Genomic DNA, 20,327 nt, shown 5'->3' with positions numbered 1-20,327 from the left:
CTACTCACAACAAAGACCCACACACCCTCTCTCTCATTGCTACACTCCGCCTAGCCATCCTAATAACCTATGTTATAGCCATCACAATCATGGTCCCTATACTTCCACACCCACACCCTGCACATTACACTCATTGCCCAGCACTGAACTCACACTCCACCCCACCAGACCATAACATCACATAGTCTCAGCCACCTAGTCCAGCAGTCAGACTCCAAACACTCAGAAACCACACATTACCTAGACACTTGCCATGCTTGCCCACACCTCTCCCCTTAAGAAACTCCAGATTAAGCACCTGCACTGCGCCGACGTCTTACACCAATAGTTGCAAAGGCATTGCCCCTCTCTCCTCGCCCCTCCAACCCTCCTCAGCACTACCGGGCACTAAGACACACATGACCTCACACAACGATAAGTACACATTGGCACACCCCAAAATAAAAAATAAAACAAATTCACACTATACCCACCTCTCGAATGTGCCCTGCTGAACGTGCGTTCTCTCCCTGCACATGCCTTAGAGATAAATGACCTTTTATCCACCCATAATCTTGACCTACTAAGCATCACTGAAACCTGGCTCAGTGATGCCTCCTGCCCAGCTATCTCATTAGCCCTACCCCCAGGCTATGCCATCCTTAGACAAGATAGACCTGATAGAATAGGAGGTGGAGTCACCCTTATCTACAAAGATTCACTCTCCATTAGGCTATCAGACTCTAGTGCATGGGGTGGAAATGCCGACATCCTATCAGTTAAACTTACACCCTCTCCCAACAATTCAATTAATATCCACATCCTGTACAGGCCTCCTGGACTCCCAGCAGACTTCAAAGACTACCTCTCCCACCGACTCAGTAACAACATCAAAATATCCTCTAACATTCTTCTACTAGGAGACCTAAACTTAGGATACAATGGGGGTCATTACGAGGTTGGAGGTAAGGGATTACCGGCACTGGTAAGGGTGCCGATGCCGGTAATCCCTTACCTCCGTATTCCGAGTTCCCTTTGCGGGTCCTTCCTTACCTCCTGCTTTTAGCAGGAGTTAAGTACGGGACCTGCAAAGGTACCTCGGAGGTAATTACAGTACCGTAATTTACGGTGCCGTAATTACCTCCTTCCCCATTCCCATTGAGCCCTATGGGGCAGAAATGGGAATGGGGAAGGGCAAAAGGTGAATGGGGAATTACCGGTCCCTCCAACCCTTGAATGGACTGGTAATTACTCCATTCACCATGCCAGATTTGGGATGGTTTCGGAGGCAACCATGGAGCTAATTACTCCATGGTTAGCTCCAAACCCGGAATGAGGCCCAATGACCCTAAAGACGAATCTGCCTCAGCCCTAGATAAAGAACTATCAGACCAAGGATTCTCCCAAGGAGTACATACTCCCAAGCCACACCAAGGGCGGTACCCTTGACTGGGTCATGGAACACAACTGTGCATCCAACATTATCTCAAACACCACCTATCCCTGGACAGACCACACCTGCATTGAATTCCTTATCCCCACTACCCCAAGTACCAAAGCTCTCACCAATGCGCCACCAGCCATAAATAAAAGTTCAAAAAAACTTAACGCAGACAACCTCCGACCATACCATAACAACCCTTGTCTAGCTCCACCATTCTCTCAGGATCCTAAAGTGCTATCAGACATCTTCAACGATACACTCACCAATGCCATAAATGCAATTGCCCCACTTGAAAGCAAGAAAGACAAAAAATACTTTCACTGTAACTCCTGGTTCTCAGATGAACTCCAAATGCTCTGTGCACAAAAGCGTCAGTTACAAAAAAACTGGCAAGCGGACCCAAATGACTTAAATAAGAACCTCTTCAAACAGATAGCTCTCCAATATAAAAAGCTATCATCACAGCAAAAGCAAACTCTTTTAATGAGAGGATCTCCAAGGCTAACTTGCAAGCTAAAGAGTCATTCACAATCTTAAACAAACTGGTCACACCCCTGGCTTGCACAGATGAGATAATTAAAGACAAAGCTTGATGCGCTAGCATCCAGTCTGCAATGCTCAATAAAATAGAGCTCCTCCAAAAAAATGTTTACAACCACTGCAAAGCCCTCCCTAACCAAAAGACTAACCCCCTACCACAAGCCAAGCGTAGCAATCCCCATCACGCCCAATTCGTCTTTAGAGACACTACCGAATCTAAGGTCCTTGAACTCAACAATCACCTCAAACCATCACTCTGCAAAGGAGACATATGCCCCCCCACCAAGATTATCAAGGAATGACCTAACGATCTTGCCCCTCTGATTACTGCCTTAATGAATGCTTCATTCAAAACAGGATCTGTACCTGGGTACGCCCCCTTCTAAAAAAGACCAGACTTAACCCAGCTCAGCCCAACAACTACAGGCCTATAACGACAGTGGCATTCCTTCTGAAAATCTTGGACACGCAGCTCATAACCAGATCCAATTATACATAGAATCCAATTCCATACTGGGTAAAAGACAATCTGGTTTCCGTGTAGGGCATGGAACAGAATCCGCTTTGCTTGACCTAAAAAAATCAAATCTCCCAGATCATGGACAAAGGTAAACCTGCCCTGCTCCTCCTTCTCGATCTATCAGCAGCTTTTGATCTGGTTGATCATAAAACACTAACTACCCATCTCAGTCAGGCAGCCCATTTCTCTAAACAAGCAGCTTCTTGGATAACGACCTTCCTGGAAGGCAGAGCCATGAAGGTCTTCTCCAACCTAGCAAACGCTGACCCTACAACCATAAATTGCGGAGTACCCCAAGGCTCATGTACAGCCCCCACCCTCAATAACTTATTCACTAAACCCCTCTTCGACCTACTTGACCCAATGGGTATAGCATATACTAATTATGCTGATGATACTCAAGTACTCCTACCACTATTGGGCTCCTATCACCAAGACGCCACGGCCCTACACAATATCTATGCTACAATCCAAGCATGGATGGCTGTCAATGGCCTTTGTCTTAATGGGGATAAGACTGAAATCCTTATTCTCGGGCAGAAAAACACAATAACAAAGCTAAATCCCCAGTACACCAACTTTAACATAGATAATTCCACCATCACTGTATTATCCTCTGTAAAGACTCTAGGTGTCCACATCGATGCAAATTTATCTATGAACAAACCAGTTAGCGCCATAGCTTCCGCGTCATCTTACAGCACCAAACTTATCAATGCCATTAAACCTTACCTATCCGCACCTAACTGGCTTGCAATAGCCAGAGCAACAATAGGCACCAAACTCGATTATTGCAACGCTCTGTTGGCTGGCACCTCCTCCAAAAACATACAAAGATTACAAATGACACAAAACAATGCCCTACGAGCCGTTATGAGCATCCCCAGAAGAGACGATGGCCCTCATTACAAGACCGGTGCTAAACCATGGCGCTATTAGCACCATGGTTGGTGCCGGTGTTGTAACGGGTCCGCCATAGTTCAATGGGGAATTACCACCCCATTCCAAGGTTGGCGGGGCGGTAATTCCCCATTGAACCATGGCCCTTCCCCATTCCCATTTTTGCCCCATAGGGCTCTATGGGATTGGGGAAGGCGCTAAGTACGGTACCGCAAATTGCGGTACCGTACTTATCACCAAGGTCCCTTTGCGGGTCCCTACTTTAACGGCTGGTCCAGCCGTTAAGGTCGGGAGCCGCAAAGGGACCTCGTAATCAGGCGTTAAGGGTTTAACGGCGCCGACACCTTTTACAGCGCCGTTAAACCCTTAACGCCAGGGTCGTAATGACCCCCAATATATCTCAATCCAGACAAGCTCCACAGTGGCTACAGGTCAAAGACTGCATTACTCTCAAAATCCTCACTATCACACACAGGTGCATCAATAGCACAGGTCCCACATATCTAGCTGAAGCTATATCAAGAACCGCCTCAACGCACCCTACCAGAACTCAGTACACTAACCAGTTACACATACCACGCATCAGGAGAGCTAAAGCCGGAGGGCTAGGCTTCTCATACATTGCACCTAAACTATGGAACTCACTCCCTGCCCCCCTCAGAGCTGAAGCATCCATCTCTGCTTTCCGTAAAAACCTCAAGACCACTCTCCTGGACTAACGCTGTTAGCACATCCACTGTTCATAATATGTATATTGTAATATAAATGTAATATAAATAAAATGTAATCTATGTACATATATCTTATCTTTTCTCTACATTCACATGACAAATGTACTAGTATTTTATACAAACTGCTCACGCTATGTAACAAATGCGACGTGATATTTTCTGTAACTAAGCACGTTTCTGTAACAAGTGCCATGATGCCTATGGGCTGTTGTGTGCTATATAAATACAAATAAAACAAACAAACAAACAAACCACTCCAGCTGCTTCCATAGTGGCACCATCAGCAGCCGCTGCCACCACTCCAGATGCCCCGAGAGGTGCAATAACAGGACGCCCTCCACCCCTTACCACCATGAACCCATGTACATAGGTGCATCCATGGACAATGATGCTGGGCCATCCAGCGGGGACAAAACTGTTGGCACCTCAGAGCACAGCCCCTAACAATATCCAACATTCAGCCCCCATCGCCTTCAGAGCCTGCCACCAAAATCCATACCCAGCATCAGGGACATGGATGCCTGCATGCGGTGCATGGAGGAGAGGCATGGGCAAATGGCGGGACTTGTGCGCCAGCACCTTAAAGAGGCCCATTTGATGCGGGGGAAACTCTTTTAATCTGCGAAAGTGCGCAGGTCACTGGCCAGCAATGTGCACATGCCCTGGGCCGGTCAACCTGCGCTATTGTCCTGCTGGCACAGAGGGTCCAGAAGGGAAATGAGGCCGTCCCTGCAATGGCTGAGAGCCTCACACTTTCCCTGCATGTGGCATTGGAGGGCAGGGCCTTGCCTGGATCCGACACACAATCCACAAGCACCACAGCTGCCAGCTCTCAACAGAGCAGCCCTGAGGTGCAGATCCTTGTGCCTGTCAGCTTCACAATGGAAAGGCATCTTATGTGCAAAAAGGCCACAAAAGTGATCCAGGGACACACGTGCAGTGACACTGTAGCTCACTATGGAGTGTTGAGGGGTTCGGTGTGTTGGAGAGGGATGGTAGGGGAGGGGTTGGTGGGGAGGGATTGTTGGGGACGGTGTGGCGGTGAGGGATATTTGGGAGGGGGTGGTGGGGAGGGATAGTTGGGGTGGGGGTCATGGGCCACAAATTCCTTGTTCTTTGTACATACATAAATACACATGGTTCTGCATTCAAATTGATGTCCAGACATTAATTATTTGTGTTTGAGTGATTTCTTTTTGTGCAATATCACATTCAGTGTGTGGCATGTGCCCTGAGCTGGTGCTCTGAAGTAATGCTGGATTAGTTCTGACCGGGCAGCACGGCCATCCCTGTCATCCCTGTGATGGCAGATTTGCATGTCTGCATCTGCATGCACTTCACTGTCGTCATCGTCCGCGAGAGGCATCTCCATGTCGGGGGGCAGGAGAAGGTTCCGCCTGATGCACATGCTATTCAATATAGCAAAGGCCAGGACTATCTTGCCCACTTTCACAGGCCTGTACATCAGCCCCCCCCCAAGCGGTGGAGGCAACGGAACTGTGTCTTCAACAGGCCAAAGGTCTGCTCAATTATTACCCTGGTTCTGATTTGCGCACAGTTGTACGCAGATTCCTGGTGGCTCTGTGGATGTCTCACAGGAGTCATGAGCCATGGTAGTAAGGAGTAGCTGGAATCACCGGCATGGGAACAGACATAAGGAGGGCACTGTCACTGAGGTCCCTGGGCAGTGCATGCATGTTTGGATGTGGATCTGAGTTAGGGAGAATTCTCAGGAGTGGCTAATTTCCCTTACCTACTGAGTCATTCAGCAGCTTTGCTGGATTTCTAGGATTTATTTTTTCACCTGGTAAGAGTGTGAGCCCTTTCTTCCCACTCTTACATGTGTTTTGCTGTGTGTGTTTAACATTTTTGTGTTCATAGACTGTGGAGCCTCACCTACTCCACAGTCATCATTGTTTTACTGTGTGTTATATAGCACCTTCATTGCAGTGACACAGGGTTGTCTTTTAGAATTCCCAACTCAGACTCCATTTTCTGGGACTGACTACTGTCTCCCAGAACGTGTGACTTTATTAGTCTTTTTAAATGCACAGACCCAGTACAAACCATCTTACATGGAGTACTGGAAAGGGTTAATACTTATCCCTTTTTGTCTGTTTCTCTTGGAGCATTGTTTTGCTCCCTTTTCATCAAGATTTGGCTGGTGACAGTGGTAATTACCATATTTTTCCTACCGTGGTTATCTTAAATAACCTTGGTATTGTTTTAGGCTATTTTGGTAGCCTCGAATTTAAACCCGCTAGACCATATAAGTTTTTATACGGTTCCGGCTGGGTTTATTCGACATTTCTTTTTGAAAATGTCTTTCTCATGTTTTTCTCTGCGCACCAGACCAGGTTTGGTTCCTTTGTTCACCGTCTCTTCGCGGGATTCTACACCGAAGCCCTCCTTAGGTGCCTGAAAGTCTGGATAGGCAGAATGTGAGGGAGGGGTTTTACGACCCCTGCCATGGGTTCCCTTGGTAACCCAAGTCGCACTCCTGTTTGGTTGGCTAGGTGATTTCCGGCCAGGACAGCCACCCTGCTGTGTGATTGACAGCCAGGCTGTGTGAATGGGGGAAAACTGCATAAAAAGCAGGTCTCTGGGTCTGGAAGGGCAGAGTCGCCACTGGAACAAAAGAACCAATGAGGAGCTGACGGAAGAAGACCCCTACCACGACTGAACCACCCGATGAAGCCCTGCTGCAGGTCCGAATCCTCGAACTCCAACGACAGAGAAGATCCTCCCGGAATCTTGTTCCCCTGAGCTGGTGGGACCAACCAGTTCACCCAAACTACAAGCCAGGACTTCCTCCTCTGGTCGAATTCGCTGTACAGAGCTACAGTGGGCCAGATAGCCAGGAAGGTCGGACCCTGCTTGGATTTTAAGGAGCGCACCTTTTATTTGTTGTTTTGCTCTGCTGTTTGCTGCTGGTTTCTTCCCTGGGTAGTGCAGGACCCTCCAGTCTTCCTACTTCATGTCAGTCCGACAGTCGCTTCAGGAACCGTGAGCCTGCAGGAACTGCCAGGAACGTTAGCCTCAGCTACAGCTTCTTATCCATTTGAAGGTACTGTGAAAATCCGGTTGTTCGTTTCGTCCAGCCGCGGTGAAGGTGTGTGAAACCTTTCACCAATCCGAGGGCTTGTCCTTCTCTACTCTTTAAACTAACTTTTCTGCTGACCAACTTTGTCCAGAACTCTTGGCAAAGACTTAACCGCAAACTACCCTGAACTGTGTGATCTTGAGCAAAAGACTTTTGTCCTATTGACTTTGGCCCTAAGCCTATTTGATTTGATTCCATCACGGTAGTTCCTCTTTCTAGTTTGCCCTGCTTACTAACCCGTTGGTGCTGCTAAATTTTTACCTAGCTTTGTCTTTCCCTCCCTTTTTAAATTGCTGGAGTGCCATTTTGCTCTTACTTCATTTTGTGTTTAAACTTGTCCAGAATTTGTTGGGAGTGGTGTGATGTATTTGTAATGTGATTTTTCAACTGCTTTACTTTAGTGAAATGTTATACAACTGATGTGTAAATAAATGTATATTCTTTTACTCAGAAACCTTGAGTCAGTGTTGGTTTGATTCATAGTAATTGCTGTCCTTTGTGTAACTATTGCTACATCTTACTTGCTCTTGAGATAAGTCTGGCTGCTCAGCCATCGCTACCACTTTTACTGTGTAGTACAGGCTTGTACCAAAGGTGAACTTATACTGTCACTTGTAATCTTAATTGTGTGTGGTGTTCCCAAATGGTACTGCATATATTTCTGCCTAACAATCTGTGACACATGCATATTTGAATTTGCGCTTGCAGGACATCAATCACCTTGCCGCACCCTGTGACAGTTACTGCTGGTCTGGACATGTGTAGGAAAAAACTCACAAGGACGTCTAGGTGGTGGTGGGTGGGTCATTGTGTGCATATGATGTACTATGTGACATGAGAGTGATGCATTCGGGTACCTGTGGTGCATTACATGTGCCGGTCCATCTGTGCCCAGACTGTGCTGGTGTGTTCTTCTGTTCACTTATGTGGTGCATGCCATCCGTGGGCAGCCATTCTGGCATGCAGATTGTGTCCCTCCATTTACATGTTGCCTGTGGCCCATTCACCGGAGACAGTGAACAACCCCCCCCTCCCCATAACCCAGTACACATACAATGCAGTGTTTTAATCCTTTGACGCAACCAATAGCCAGGTTTGCTGTCAGGCATAATGCTCCATGTACCCAGACAGCGTGCTAATGCGCAGGACCATGGAGTCAAGTGTTGATCCTGGGTAACATGCGCAGCAGTGCCTGATCGTCAGGTCCACATCACAGACAAACAGCACATTCATTGAGTGCATTCACTTTTACTGTGTAGTACAGGCTTGTACCAAAGGTGAACTTATACTGTCACTTGTAATCTTAATTGTGTGTGGTGTTCCCAAATGGTACTGCATATATTTCTGCCTAACAATCTGTGACACATGCATATTTGAACTTGCGCTTGCAGGACATCAATCACCTTGCCGCACCCTGTGACAGTTACTGCTGGTCTGGACATGTGTAGGAAAAAACTCACAAGGACGTCTAGGTGGTGGTGGGTGGGTCATTGTGTGCATATGATGTACTATGTGACATGAGAGTGATGCATTCGGGTACCTGTGGTGCATTACATGTGCCGGTCCATCTGTGCCCAGACTGTGCTGGTGTGTTCTTCTGTTCACTTATGTGGTGCATGCCATCCGTGGGCAGCCATTCTGGCATGCAGATTGTGTCCCTCCATTTACATGTTGCCTGTGGCCCATTCACCGGAGACAGTGAACAACCCCCCCCCCTCCCCATAACCCAGTACACATACAATGCAGTGTTTTAATCCTTTGACTCAACCAATAGCCAGGTTTGCTGTCAGGCATAATGCTCCATGTACCCAGACAGCGTGCTAATGCGCAGGACCATGGAGTCAAGTGTTGATCCTGGGTAACATGCGCAGCAGTGCCTGATCGTCAGGTCCACATCACAGACAAACTGCACATTCATTGAGTGGTAGAGCTTTCTGTTATGATAAACTTCCTCTGTGGCATGGGCGGCAACCAGCTCAATGTGTATTCAGTACAAGGCTGCAACTACATTGGCATGCCAGCAAGGGCATGAAAGCATACCTTGGTGGCATGTACCTGGGCCTGTGTCGTAGGTAGGGCAATGTGCTCGGACACCTGATGCAGGAGGGCATTCAGGACCTGCATGAGGACTTTGGGGAATCCTGGCTGGGAGATGGCATGCAGCTCCCTGACTGTGCGCTGGAATGTGCCGGTGGTGAGGAAATGCAGCAGAGCCACTACCTTCAGCAGGGGGCTTATAGCTGTCCTGATGCCAATGATGCTCTAAATGGCAACCTGGATCAGCCACACATTCTTCTGGCTATCTCTTGGTAACCCGGTGACTTAAAAGAAAATGAGATTGAGACTCCACTGTTTGGAAATTAATTTTGCATGTGTATTTATACTACCAGGTCATTCTATTGCAGACCCAGTTTTCCCAAAACTCCCTAGGGGGCAGTAAAACCACACTCTAGTTTGTTCAAGAACACAAACCGTTATTCTACATTTCACTCAAAACTCCTGAGAACAGCTAGGTCCTGCAACAATAGCTAATATGTGTGGTGCACTTCACTAATCCTCCAAGGAAAGTGTAATTAAATGAAAGGACTGTGGCTCGAATCTACAGGTTAGTGGCCTAATGCCACGAACTGCATGCATCTACAACACTAACAGGCCCTAGTTTAAAATGGCAGGACTCTAGCTATTGTGGCAAGAGGCCATTATGCTAATGGAGACCAGTAACAATATATTTTGCTGCCCATCATTCCAACACATACTCGGTAGCCTAGTCTCTCTAGAATGTGTCAAAACTAAATCCAATTTAAAAATGGCCCGAAATGCTGCAACAAATGACTGAAACACTAACACTAAAAATGATCAAATCTTCATGCTGATAAAATGTCCACAGTTTGTACTTTTCTACACATTTTGGGTGTTGCACCTGCATCCTAACATTGCTCACTGCTGTGCTCAGTGTGAAATCTAGCAGGTTGCGGGTGAAATTCCCACCAGACTTGACAATCACTTTGATGTATTTTTCGTTTAAAAATAACTTCCAATTTCGGTTGTTAGTAACCTCATCTAAAATGTTATTTCATGCTTCGTAAATGACAAATCCTTACTTATGTGGCATCATTAATAGTTTTGCAATGTGGTACATTTGTGGCTGTACTTTTTTTAGCACCACTATTTTACCTCACTGGCAGATTCCGAGAAGCAGATGAAGAGGGGGATTCTCCTCCAGAATACTTAAACAAATGAGAGGATTTACTACAGAAGAATTATTAGCGGGGTAAACCTGCCAAGAAAGCCATGGAGTACTATAAACTCCAAATTGTGTATCAATCCCGCCTTAATACCACTTATAATCTGGCAGTACAGAGTAGGGGTAATGGTAATTGTGTTTGGTGGTAATTCTGGGGAAAATCACATAATTACTGCTAAATTCATTATGAAGCCCAGTGTCTCTCAACTGTAGCAAAAGCAGTAAGCACTCCATTCAACAGTAAGAGTAGCTACGACTGTGCTTCTGCTGAAAAGACAATCCAATGGGGGTCATTACTAGGTAATAGCGGCATGGCTACCCCCATGTACCGGGCCCGGGTTCCTTGAATGAGGAATTACCAGGCCATTCCGACCTTGGAGGGCCCGGTATTTCCCCATTCAGGGAACCCAGACCCTGTGCATCCCCATTCCCATTCGAGCCCCCATAGGGCTCAATGGGAATGCGGATGATGCTAACAACGGGCCCGTTAACAACCCGCGAGGAGACCTCGTAATAGGGCAGTAGGGGGTTAACGGCTCCGGCACCTTTACCAGCACCGTTAACCCCTTACCGTCCACCTCGTAATTAGGCCCAATGTGTTCAGAGTATTAATAGTCATTTTTCATCTTTAAAAATGTTGTTTCTATGCTTAATCATTCTTTTTGCAGAACACGCAAATGCATGAGGAAATTGCATAGATGTTTTATGGCTGAGCAGGGAAATAAATGCTGATGTGTGCTGTTGTTTTTTTCTATCAAGATTATTTTGTTAAACGGTTCCATGTTTCAATCACAGGGACACATGGATCTCATCAGTTCCATCTGAAAGATCGTGGTGTTGCTGGGGAGCGGGTGCTAACTGCAATTTTACAAATCTGTCCCACACGTCATTTTAGAAAACCTACAAACATGTTTTAAGAGGGATCGGAGAGGCCGTTAGCTTCTTTTGCTGTGTTGTTTTTTCTTACCAGTTTCAATTATGGAAATAGGAAATCGTTTAAACATTTTGTACAAAAGAGCAACAGTCTATGAAAGAAATGTGAATTGTTGTCAAGCACAATCAAAATCATGTCGATTCTTTCATTTTTTTGGCGCGAGGGGAATGGAGATTTTATATGAGTTGACTGAGACTAGTCAGACTGTGACTCAATGTTAACTTTAGTTTTGTGATATTGCGTAAATATATTCACCTTTCCGCAGTTGCGTGATTTCAAGAGAAGGTAGTGGTATGTGTAAGGGTTCGTGATACTTGTTTGACAGTCAGCAATCCTTACTGCACTGCACGCTCGAGTGCTCTGCGAGGTTTCTCAATGGACAGTGGTGGCATGCCCTGTGTTTACATACTAAAAGATCTGATTACATTATTATTTATTTATTTTGAAGCTTTGGTGCAATTTATTCAAAGATTTGCCCAATTCTAAAACAGATTTATATGCATTATCTTGTATTTGATTACGTGTAACTTTTCACTCTTTTAAATCACACAGCTTTCTGCGGGGAAGTAAATGCTCAATAATGCATTACATCTACTCTGAGGAGTGGAGTGCAGTGGAAATGAGACATACATTGAACTCATACGAGTCTCTGGCCACTTGGGCCTGCTGTCCAACTGCCTGTGCACTAGATCCACTCCCTCGCCTGTCTCTGCATATTACATTCATACTTTCCAAACGATGGGCAGTGTGTTCATTTCCTACCAGAATTGGTGAGACATGTTTGATCTTGTCAGGTTTTCAATTGGAGCATCTGTGCGAGCAAGACATGGTTTGTGTTGATTGATGTGTTGTAGCAAGGGTGCAAAGGTTGTATGAAAGGAGGAATGGTGATAATGGCCCGTGCATTTTTCTATCAAAGTTGCCACTACACCTGCCAACTATCAAGGCCAAATCAAAATTGCAATTTTTAAATGGTCAACCAGGAAAAATTTCAAATGACATCAAAGAACATGCAAATGCCCCTCTCCTATCATACAACCACCAGTTTAGTCCCACCGAATTCCTAGATATCTACCATTTCACACGGGAATGTGTGTGAGTTCATATCCTTGTAAAGAAGAAAATTAAACATCAAGATCCAGCAGAATATCTAAATTCATTGATTGAGCTCTTGGGAACTAGGAACTACAATCGGAAACACACACTCCTTGAAGAAATTGCTGGTGTTGGCTTTGGAGAAACAAGGGCATTTGTCCAACTCTAGTTTTAACTCATACGTTCCGATTATCTATAAAAATGATTTAATTTGCTTTTGGCACATCTTTTACTAAACATACTTTAATTCTGAGATCAGTGATAGGCCAGTGATTCTTGGAAATAGGTTCACAGATATGATTCCCAAAAGGGGCCTTATTCCCTATTTTGGCTAATGGAGCATAACAATGCTTTCCAAAGGCAGACACCCTTGTAATCCCAAATGGGGCCCTACCTATACTGCCTGATGATGCACTGCTACCTACTCCACCTGGTGGACACCTACCAATACTACACAGTGATGGTGGCTAATAAGTGCACTTCTTATATGGGGGATGCCTATAGTGCCGAAGGTGTATGTCTCCCATCCATGTCTGCCAATGGATGAATTTATGTATGTTGTTTGTGTGTGTATGTGAAATCATGTTCCGACTGAGTGTGTGCATTCTCTATGTGGCTTGCTTTCATGTGTACTTATGTGTGATGTCTGCACAATAATGTGTGCGTGTGTATGTGTGTGTGTGATGCGTGTTCCTTTATGTGCATTCTCTAGGCAATACTATTCCTCTTTTGTATAAATGTTTGTTTCACCACAAAATAATTAACTTACCCAGAATTTCTTTTTTTCTCCATTTGGCCCATTTATTGTTCCCCATCTAAAGGAAAATAAGAAACTGTTAGGAAATAACATACACAATAGGAATTGCAACTTAGACAATAAGAACGTTACTGTAAGTGAACTACAGTACTTGCCATGAACATTTATACTATTGTCTGACACACAATGTAAGCTTTGCTGTGATATAACTGCAAACATCTTGGTGAGCATCCTCGAAAACATTTATTATTTTTGCAAACTGACTTTAAGCTTATTAACTTCAGTCCTCCTTTCTCTCCATGGGATGAAGCTAGTCACAATCAACACTATCCGTGCAAAAGGTTTTGCCCATACCATGCATGTCACTTTATCTGTCATCCTGAAGTGGAGGCCAGCAATGCCATTTATCAAGATGGTGGTAGTCATTTAATGAATGACCATGCTCAGCCTAAGCTCATACATGTTTGTGTGAGATTCATGATCATAGGGTTGGTAGTGCAAACCTTGAAACACTTGCTTTGAAAAGGGGAGCGCCTATTGTAGTTGAATCTGAACCTCTTCTTCAATACCTCTATTTTAATACTAGCTGTTGCCCAAGGCTTTGCTCACGTGGATTTTGGGATTTGGTAAAATTGTTTCTCAAAAACACATGAGTTTTTTGTTCAAACTGTACAAAATATAATGTACAGGTTGATGTCTTAACGTAATAATGTATTGCTATTAGAAACACTATCTGGTTCATAAGGCAAATAAGCATAAAAATTGCAGCTGGAAAGATTTTGCATAAAACATTAATGTTCTACAAGGGTTACCTTCATTACCTAATTTCATGTTCACGATAAACTTCGAAAACTAGTTCGAAAAGCTGTCCAGCCGATGTCAACTCGCATAGACCACCATAAGTATGTCGTCAAATTATTCATTGGCACTCGTATATTTGTTACTATCACTGCTGTGGGACATTATAGAGAATTCATCCCAATTTTCAATAACATGATCAACTATTTGTAAGTGTACTTCCCTATCTAGAGTTTGACTGCTATACATAACAAGAGATAGCACCCAGAATAGGCACATTCCATCGCCTACAATTTTTACAACTGTGTGTGGTGTCATCACACCATTTACATTAATATTTTCAATTTGCATTTTGAATTTTGTTTTATGGAAAAGGAGTAAAAGAAGAGAAGGAGGTCAATATATTATTTTTGGTGACTATTATTCTACTATTTATACTTAAATAAATAAACTTTTTAAAGATAGAAATATAATTTAAACCAAAGAAACAAACAATAATTGAAATGAAAGAAGAAATAAACTGTATCTAGGAACAGAGAAACGCAGCTCCAAACTTTTAATCATCACATTTTAAAAAATAGAAAAAAATGTGACCACTCGCAATGACATGTGCCCTCGGTTGTGCCCGTTTAGGTTGCTCACTCGCTGACATTAACTTTGTGAGTGTTTGTTAATTCTAGGTGTTTATCTTGCATGTGCATCAATCAGCTAAGTTGTGGGCAGGTTGTCCGTCCGGAACATTACAAATATGATATTATTCTGTTTACAATTACTGTAATGTTAAATTGTAACAGTATAATATTGAATTGTAATTATATATTATGACTCAACTATCAGATGTGAAAAAAAGAGTATTGCTTTTTTTGTGATATCCATATGTTTACATCTACTGCCGTTAGGAGCAGGATATTTGGCATGTATACTTACTTTATAATGAAGATGAAAAATATCATTTCCTTCTTTTCTAACATCTTCGGTTTATGAGATATCCTTTAAACAAAATGCACCCCCCTTTTCCACCTCCCGTAGCTGGATGTTTGGAAAATGGTAAAACATGTCTTTCTCTATTTTTGAAGAAGAAGAACTTGTCTAGCATTTCCGATTAATCTTGAAATGGGGTGCTGCAGGTGTTTTGAGTCTCTGGTTGTTGGTGGCCGCACCTTACCTTTAATGTGTGGAGTTTGATTATGCACAATCACTGCTCACACCTAGTTTTTTAAAGTTATGTTTAATCCAAGTTCGATTCTTGTTCCCAATGACACAATGATTAGTATGTGTAAAGAAATCAACTGTGTTGTATGCACAAATGCCGTATCTTATATAGTGCTTGTGAAGCACTGCATGTAAGATAAGAGGGTCATAGAAACGTGTATTAAAATGTGTTTCTTAAAGTGTGTGTGTTTTCTAACTGATTATGTTTTCTGTTTTTTCAGATAGAAGGATATTTTCTTTTTAAAGAATAACCGTGGCTACGATGTAGACCAATGGGCAGTTGAATATTGGAGGCGCGGTTAACCGGAGCAACGACTGGGTAGGGTCTTCATCACAGGTTTGTTGGATCATCTTTCGGGTGCAAACAGTGTGATATATGCCTCAGTGTGCAAAAAAAGTACACTGTTTGCACCCGAAAGAATCCCTTATGAGACTGATCTATTATACATTGTATTTCTAAGAAAGCTCTATTATATATATATATTTATTTTAAAAAGGCAGTAACCAAAACAGCCAACTGTCTCCGATCAGCTACACAGTTTTCAAACCAACCATGATAACTGCAGTCTTTCTGTGTATCCAGGAAAAACGATTTCTATTTTGAATTGTGTTTGTATGAGCAGAGTATATATGATATGTGTGTTTTTGAGTTTGTAATTGGTTGATGGTACTGTTGTAATTATCCGCAGCTATCAAGCAGCCACTTAGTGCGCAGCTTTGGTACTCGCGGGTAGATGTTGTACCCTGTGTTGCCGTGGCTATATTGTGGCAAATGGCATGTTGTGAGTTAGTAGCCATGGCTATCTGAAAGTTTGGGTGGAGTGGCATCATAGATGCATTCAGTGTTTTGGAGGATTGGGAGAGACCAGCAGAGTGGAGGAAGACCATGGAGAGTGGAGGGGGGCCGATATGTGTGTTAGGGACTCTTGTTTGGTGTTTGGAGGAGTGGAAATACATTTTCTAAGTCGTAGCTTTTGCAAATAGCTGCAGCTAGTGAAACGCTCATGTATCGGTGTTCTATAACTGCATGTATAAAAAACATGTGCGCAGGCGCATCAATGCTTTTTGTCTTTTTATTGATTGGGTTTGTAGGCGAAGTTATATTTATAGTAGCGTTTATAAACATTATTTTCTGTGCAATAAGCATATTGTTATGTTGATGATCTAGCACAGAAATGTATCTGTGTGTGTTATTTTGTGTGCTTAGGGGTTCCCTTATTTCAGTTGAAGTTTGGAAGGCCGGCTTAGTTTGATTTTGAGTTTGCAAAAAAAATACGAATAGCCACAGATACAAAGCAGGAACTGCAGCCACGTCGGATAGCCGCAGCTATGAAAGAGGCTGGGTTGGGGGAAATAGATTTCTTTGAGTTTCATTCTTTGTTATTGATTTTTGGTATGTTTATTCAGTCTTGTGTGTGTTAGTTATATTTTCCTATTTTATAAGTTGGTTGTTATGATTGTTTTCATCTGTTTTGATTGTGTGGCAAGTATTTGATATGTGTTTTTAAGTTTTATAGATTTGTCAATTAATGACATTTTCATGCAGGCATTTAGTTCTGGTATTTATGTTAGTGAGATCAAAAGTGTATTTGATTGTATTTATTGTAATTTTAATCCACTTCCAGGTACGCAGTAGTGTTAGGTCGTTTGAGTGTTTTGTGAGGTAGTTGAGTTGTGTGTATTTTATTGTAGCTGAATTGAGCTCATCCTCCCAGTGGACTTTCACTAGATGTTGTACAGTTTACTTCCGTGAAAGATCAACCTACATTCAGAACATGGCAATACTTCTGGACATGGGAAAAGCTGGTCAAATTGTAAAAGTGTAGTTGACACTGTGGCAAGTGTTGTTGATGACTTGTGGATGCAGCTGCTGGAATGTGTGCTGATGTCTGTGCATGTAATGCATGAGCCCCATGCATTTTTATTTGTGGTGCTCTTGTGATTTCTGACAGTCATCATCTACATCTTTGTAGTGGATTTGAACTAGATGGTTTCTCATTATTGATGTTTGTAGGCTTTGTGATGGAACATTGAGAAGGGCCCTGTCGGAGAGTTTTATTGCACAATGTGCCTAGAACGTCCTTTGCCTCTTTTTTTTAACAGTCTTGAAAAGAGGGTCCTGAGGATGCTCCTGCTCACCCCCATATTCATGGCAGAATGAAGAGCCAGAAACGCTCGCCGCCACTCATCCTATTTCAGACAGATCCCAAGTGCATCAATAATTGACAAGTATACAGAAAGGTAGCCACTCAGCCAGCCATACAAATTGAATCTTGTATGTATGTATGTAATTTTGCATTCATAGAGCGCATATCCACATGGGAACTGGGCAAACAAGATTACATCTGGGCACAGATATAAGGTCAACACAGAACCAGAAAGCCAGAATCATCTACTGTTTTAGATGAAAAGATGAGTTTTCAGTTTTTTCCGAAGTCCAACAAAGACTTGGTGTAGCGGAGCTCATAGGGTAGGGCTTTACAAGCTCTATGCCCTGCATAAGAGAAGCATCTGTTGCCCCATGTCACAGAATTTGAGTGGGGAACTACCAATAGCTGTTGTCATGATGATGATGGCAACCAGCGTTCAGGTGATAGGCTGAGATTTCTGACACCAGGTAACTCGGGCGGTCCCTTGGATGCACCTAAAGACCAGACACAGAGTCTTAAACATCACCCTATGTTATATGGGCAACCAATGGAGTTCACTCCGATGTTGAGAGATGTGTCAATGGCGTGGCAGTGAAAAAAACAGACTAACGGCTGAATTTTGTGCAACCTGCAAACGCTGGATTTGCTTCTTTGGAACTCCCATTAGAAGAGCATTACAATAATTAAGCCTGGAATTAACCTGGGCTCCAACAACCAGGGGATGATCTTAAGGTGAGATCAATAGTAGCAACAGTTTTACCAATCTAAGTTGGTAATATAAAGATTTCACTCTGTCATTGACCTGCACATTGCAGTTTAAGTTTGCCTGCCAGATACAACCGAGGTTTTTTACTTTTGAAGCAAATGATGTAGAAAACTCAAATAACTCTGGACTCGGCAAATATGATAGAGTTTTTGCCAGTCTTTATCTTAGGGGCAAATAGAATGACCTCTATTTTATTTGGGTCGAATTGGAGCTTATTGGCAACCATCCAGCTCTTAATTTTACTGGCACATACAAGCATTCATTGTGTAGCTTCCATGGTTAATTTAGCCGCACATAGATTTACGTGTTTTCGACATAAGAATTATAGAGCAGTACAAATTCTGCAAAAATATCCAGCAGATGGTGAATTTAAATATTAAAAAGCAGCGGTGATAGTGAAGAACCCTGGGGGACTCCATATTTGAGTGCCAGAAATAAAAGTCCCCAGTTTAACCTGCTCAAATCGGTTATTTAGAAAAGAACTAAACCATTGAAACAATGCATTGGGGACCTGGGCTGTAGCAGATAGTCTTGAGATAAGTATCCCAAAGTCTACTGTATCAAAGGCAGCAGAGAGGTCCAACATGACTAGCATGCTGATGTCACCCTCATCGGCTGCCTTTAAGTTGTCATCCCAGACTGTCAATAATGTCGCCTCGTTCCCATGACCCGGTCTAAAATCGGATCGATACAAATCCAGAATTCCCTGGTCCTCCAGAAAAGCCTGTAATTGTATCATAACAATTTTCTCCAGAAACTTGGATAGTCAGGATGAGCCTGCAATTGGGTGATAATTGGAATGTACCTTATAATCCAATGTATTTTTTTCAGTAAGGGTGTAATATAAGACTCTTTTTAGTTCCACTGGAATACAACCCTGAGTTAGGGAGACATTTCCAATAGCCAACACAGGTGCACTTAAGACTGCCACATGTCTTCTGACCAAATATGCAGGGATCGGGTCATAATTGTGGTTAGTAGGTTTTAATTTAGACATAAGATTCAGTACACATATTCACAGGGATAGGAGAAGAAACAGAGATCATGGACAAAAATACCCTATGGACAGCCTTGACTAAAGCACCAAGAAGCCACAGTCCTGGCGTTATTAGTGACACCATGATGTAGCAGCATTAGACATGAAGCACATACGCAGTCCTGCACAGTACCACACAAACACACAATCGCATACATGAAAAGCATGCTTACTCAGTGCTATAGCTAGAGGACAGATACATATACCTACTGTCAATGACTTTATTATTTCTCGCACTAGCCAAATGCAGTAATGCAGAATCAAAAGGCACAAGAGATCCTGAGCAAGCTTGTAGATGCTTAGAACAATAATTGAGTGGACATACAGGAGCATATTTGGAGCTTGGAGCTTTATAAAACCACAAATCGCTAAACCTATAGATAATATAGCGTAAAATGTACGATGTTGAAACCGCATTTTAAGGTTTAGGAAAATTACAGCAGGCCTCAAGCTACAGAGCATGAGACAAGGAGAAGCTGATTCAGGCTGCACAGAGAGCAATACTACAGACTCACAGCAAAAGTCAGAGAGACAGAGACGCAGTCCAAACTCTAGATGACAAGGAGACCAGTTGCAGAGAAGCAGAATAAATCCTCATAAATTTGAACTGCAGAACTAAAATTTGTGGTCTCTAAGCATGGGGTACAGACAAATGAGACAATGGACAGTCATCTGTGGTGGGAATGCAGAGCCGATCCCAGCAAACCAGATGTAAACTACAACAAGTGTTGTGACGTGAGGAGCACAGTCTCATAGGCAAAGGCGCTACACACAAGTTACAATACAGACACATAATCGTTCATATCACCTCTAAGAGGTAAACAGCGAGCTGAGAACTTTATAGTGTACCAGGCCTGGGGGAGATCAGCTCTAACCAATCACAACCTGGAAACCCAGTGGTGGATGGCAAAAGGCATGAACCAATAGTAAGCCCATTACTCTGCAAAAATGTAATAGAAAGTGTATTGGGGACGGGACAGGCCAGCCATCTGACATGCAAGAATCAGTAGAATAACATCTATAGGAGACAGTGGGCCTCATTACACGGAATGCGGTAAGGGTTTACCGGTAAGGGCACCGGTACCGGTAAACCCTTACCACCTTACTACGAGGTCCCT

General features: G+C 43.4%; 1 protein-coding gene across 2 annotated transcripts in view; it reads right to left on the bottom strand.

Annotated features, from left to right (window-relative positions):
* The window catches only part of TINAG (tubulointerstitial nephritis antigen), a 1,051,371-nt gene that overhangs the window by 51,044 nt on the left and 980,000 nt on the right, over positions 1-20,327 (bottom strand). The window contains exon 10 of one of the 2 annotated variants that reach the window (XM_069606138.1): positions 13,260-13,305. The exons of the other annotated variant lie outside the window; for it this stretch is intronic. Within the exon in view, the coding sequence (XP_069462239.1) occupies positions 13,260-13,305 (46 nt within the window). The remainder of the gene's footprint in view (positions 1-13,259; positions 13,306-20,327) is intronic. 2 annotated transcript variants of the gene reach the window in all.

The sequence above is a fragment of the Ambystoma mexicanum genome, chromosome 4p (genome assembly GCF_040938575.1).
Source record: "Ambystoma mexicanum isolate Mex_15411 chromosome 4p, UKY_AmexF1_1, whole genome shotgun sequence".
Lineage (NCBI taxonomy): Eukaryota > Metazoa > Chordata > Amphibia > Caudata > Ambystomatidae > Ambystoma > Ambystoma mexicanum.
This window is presented reverse-complemented; position numbering and strand designations above follow the sequence as displayed.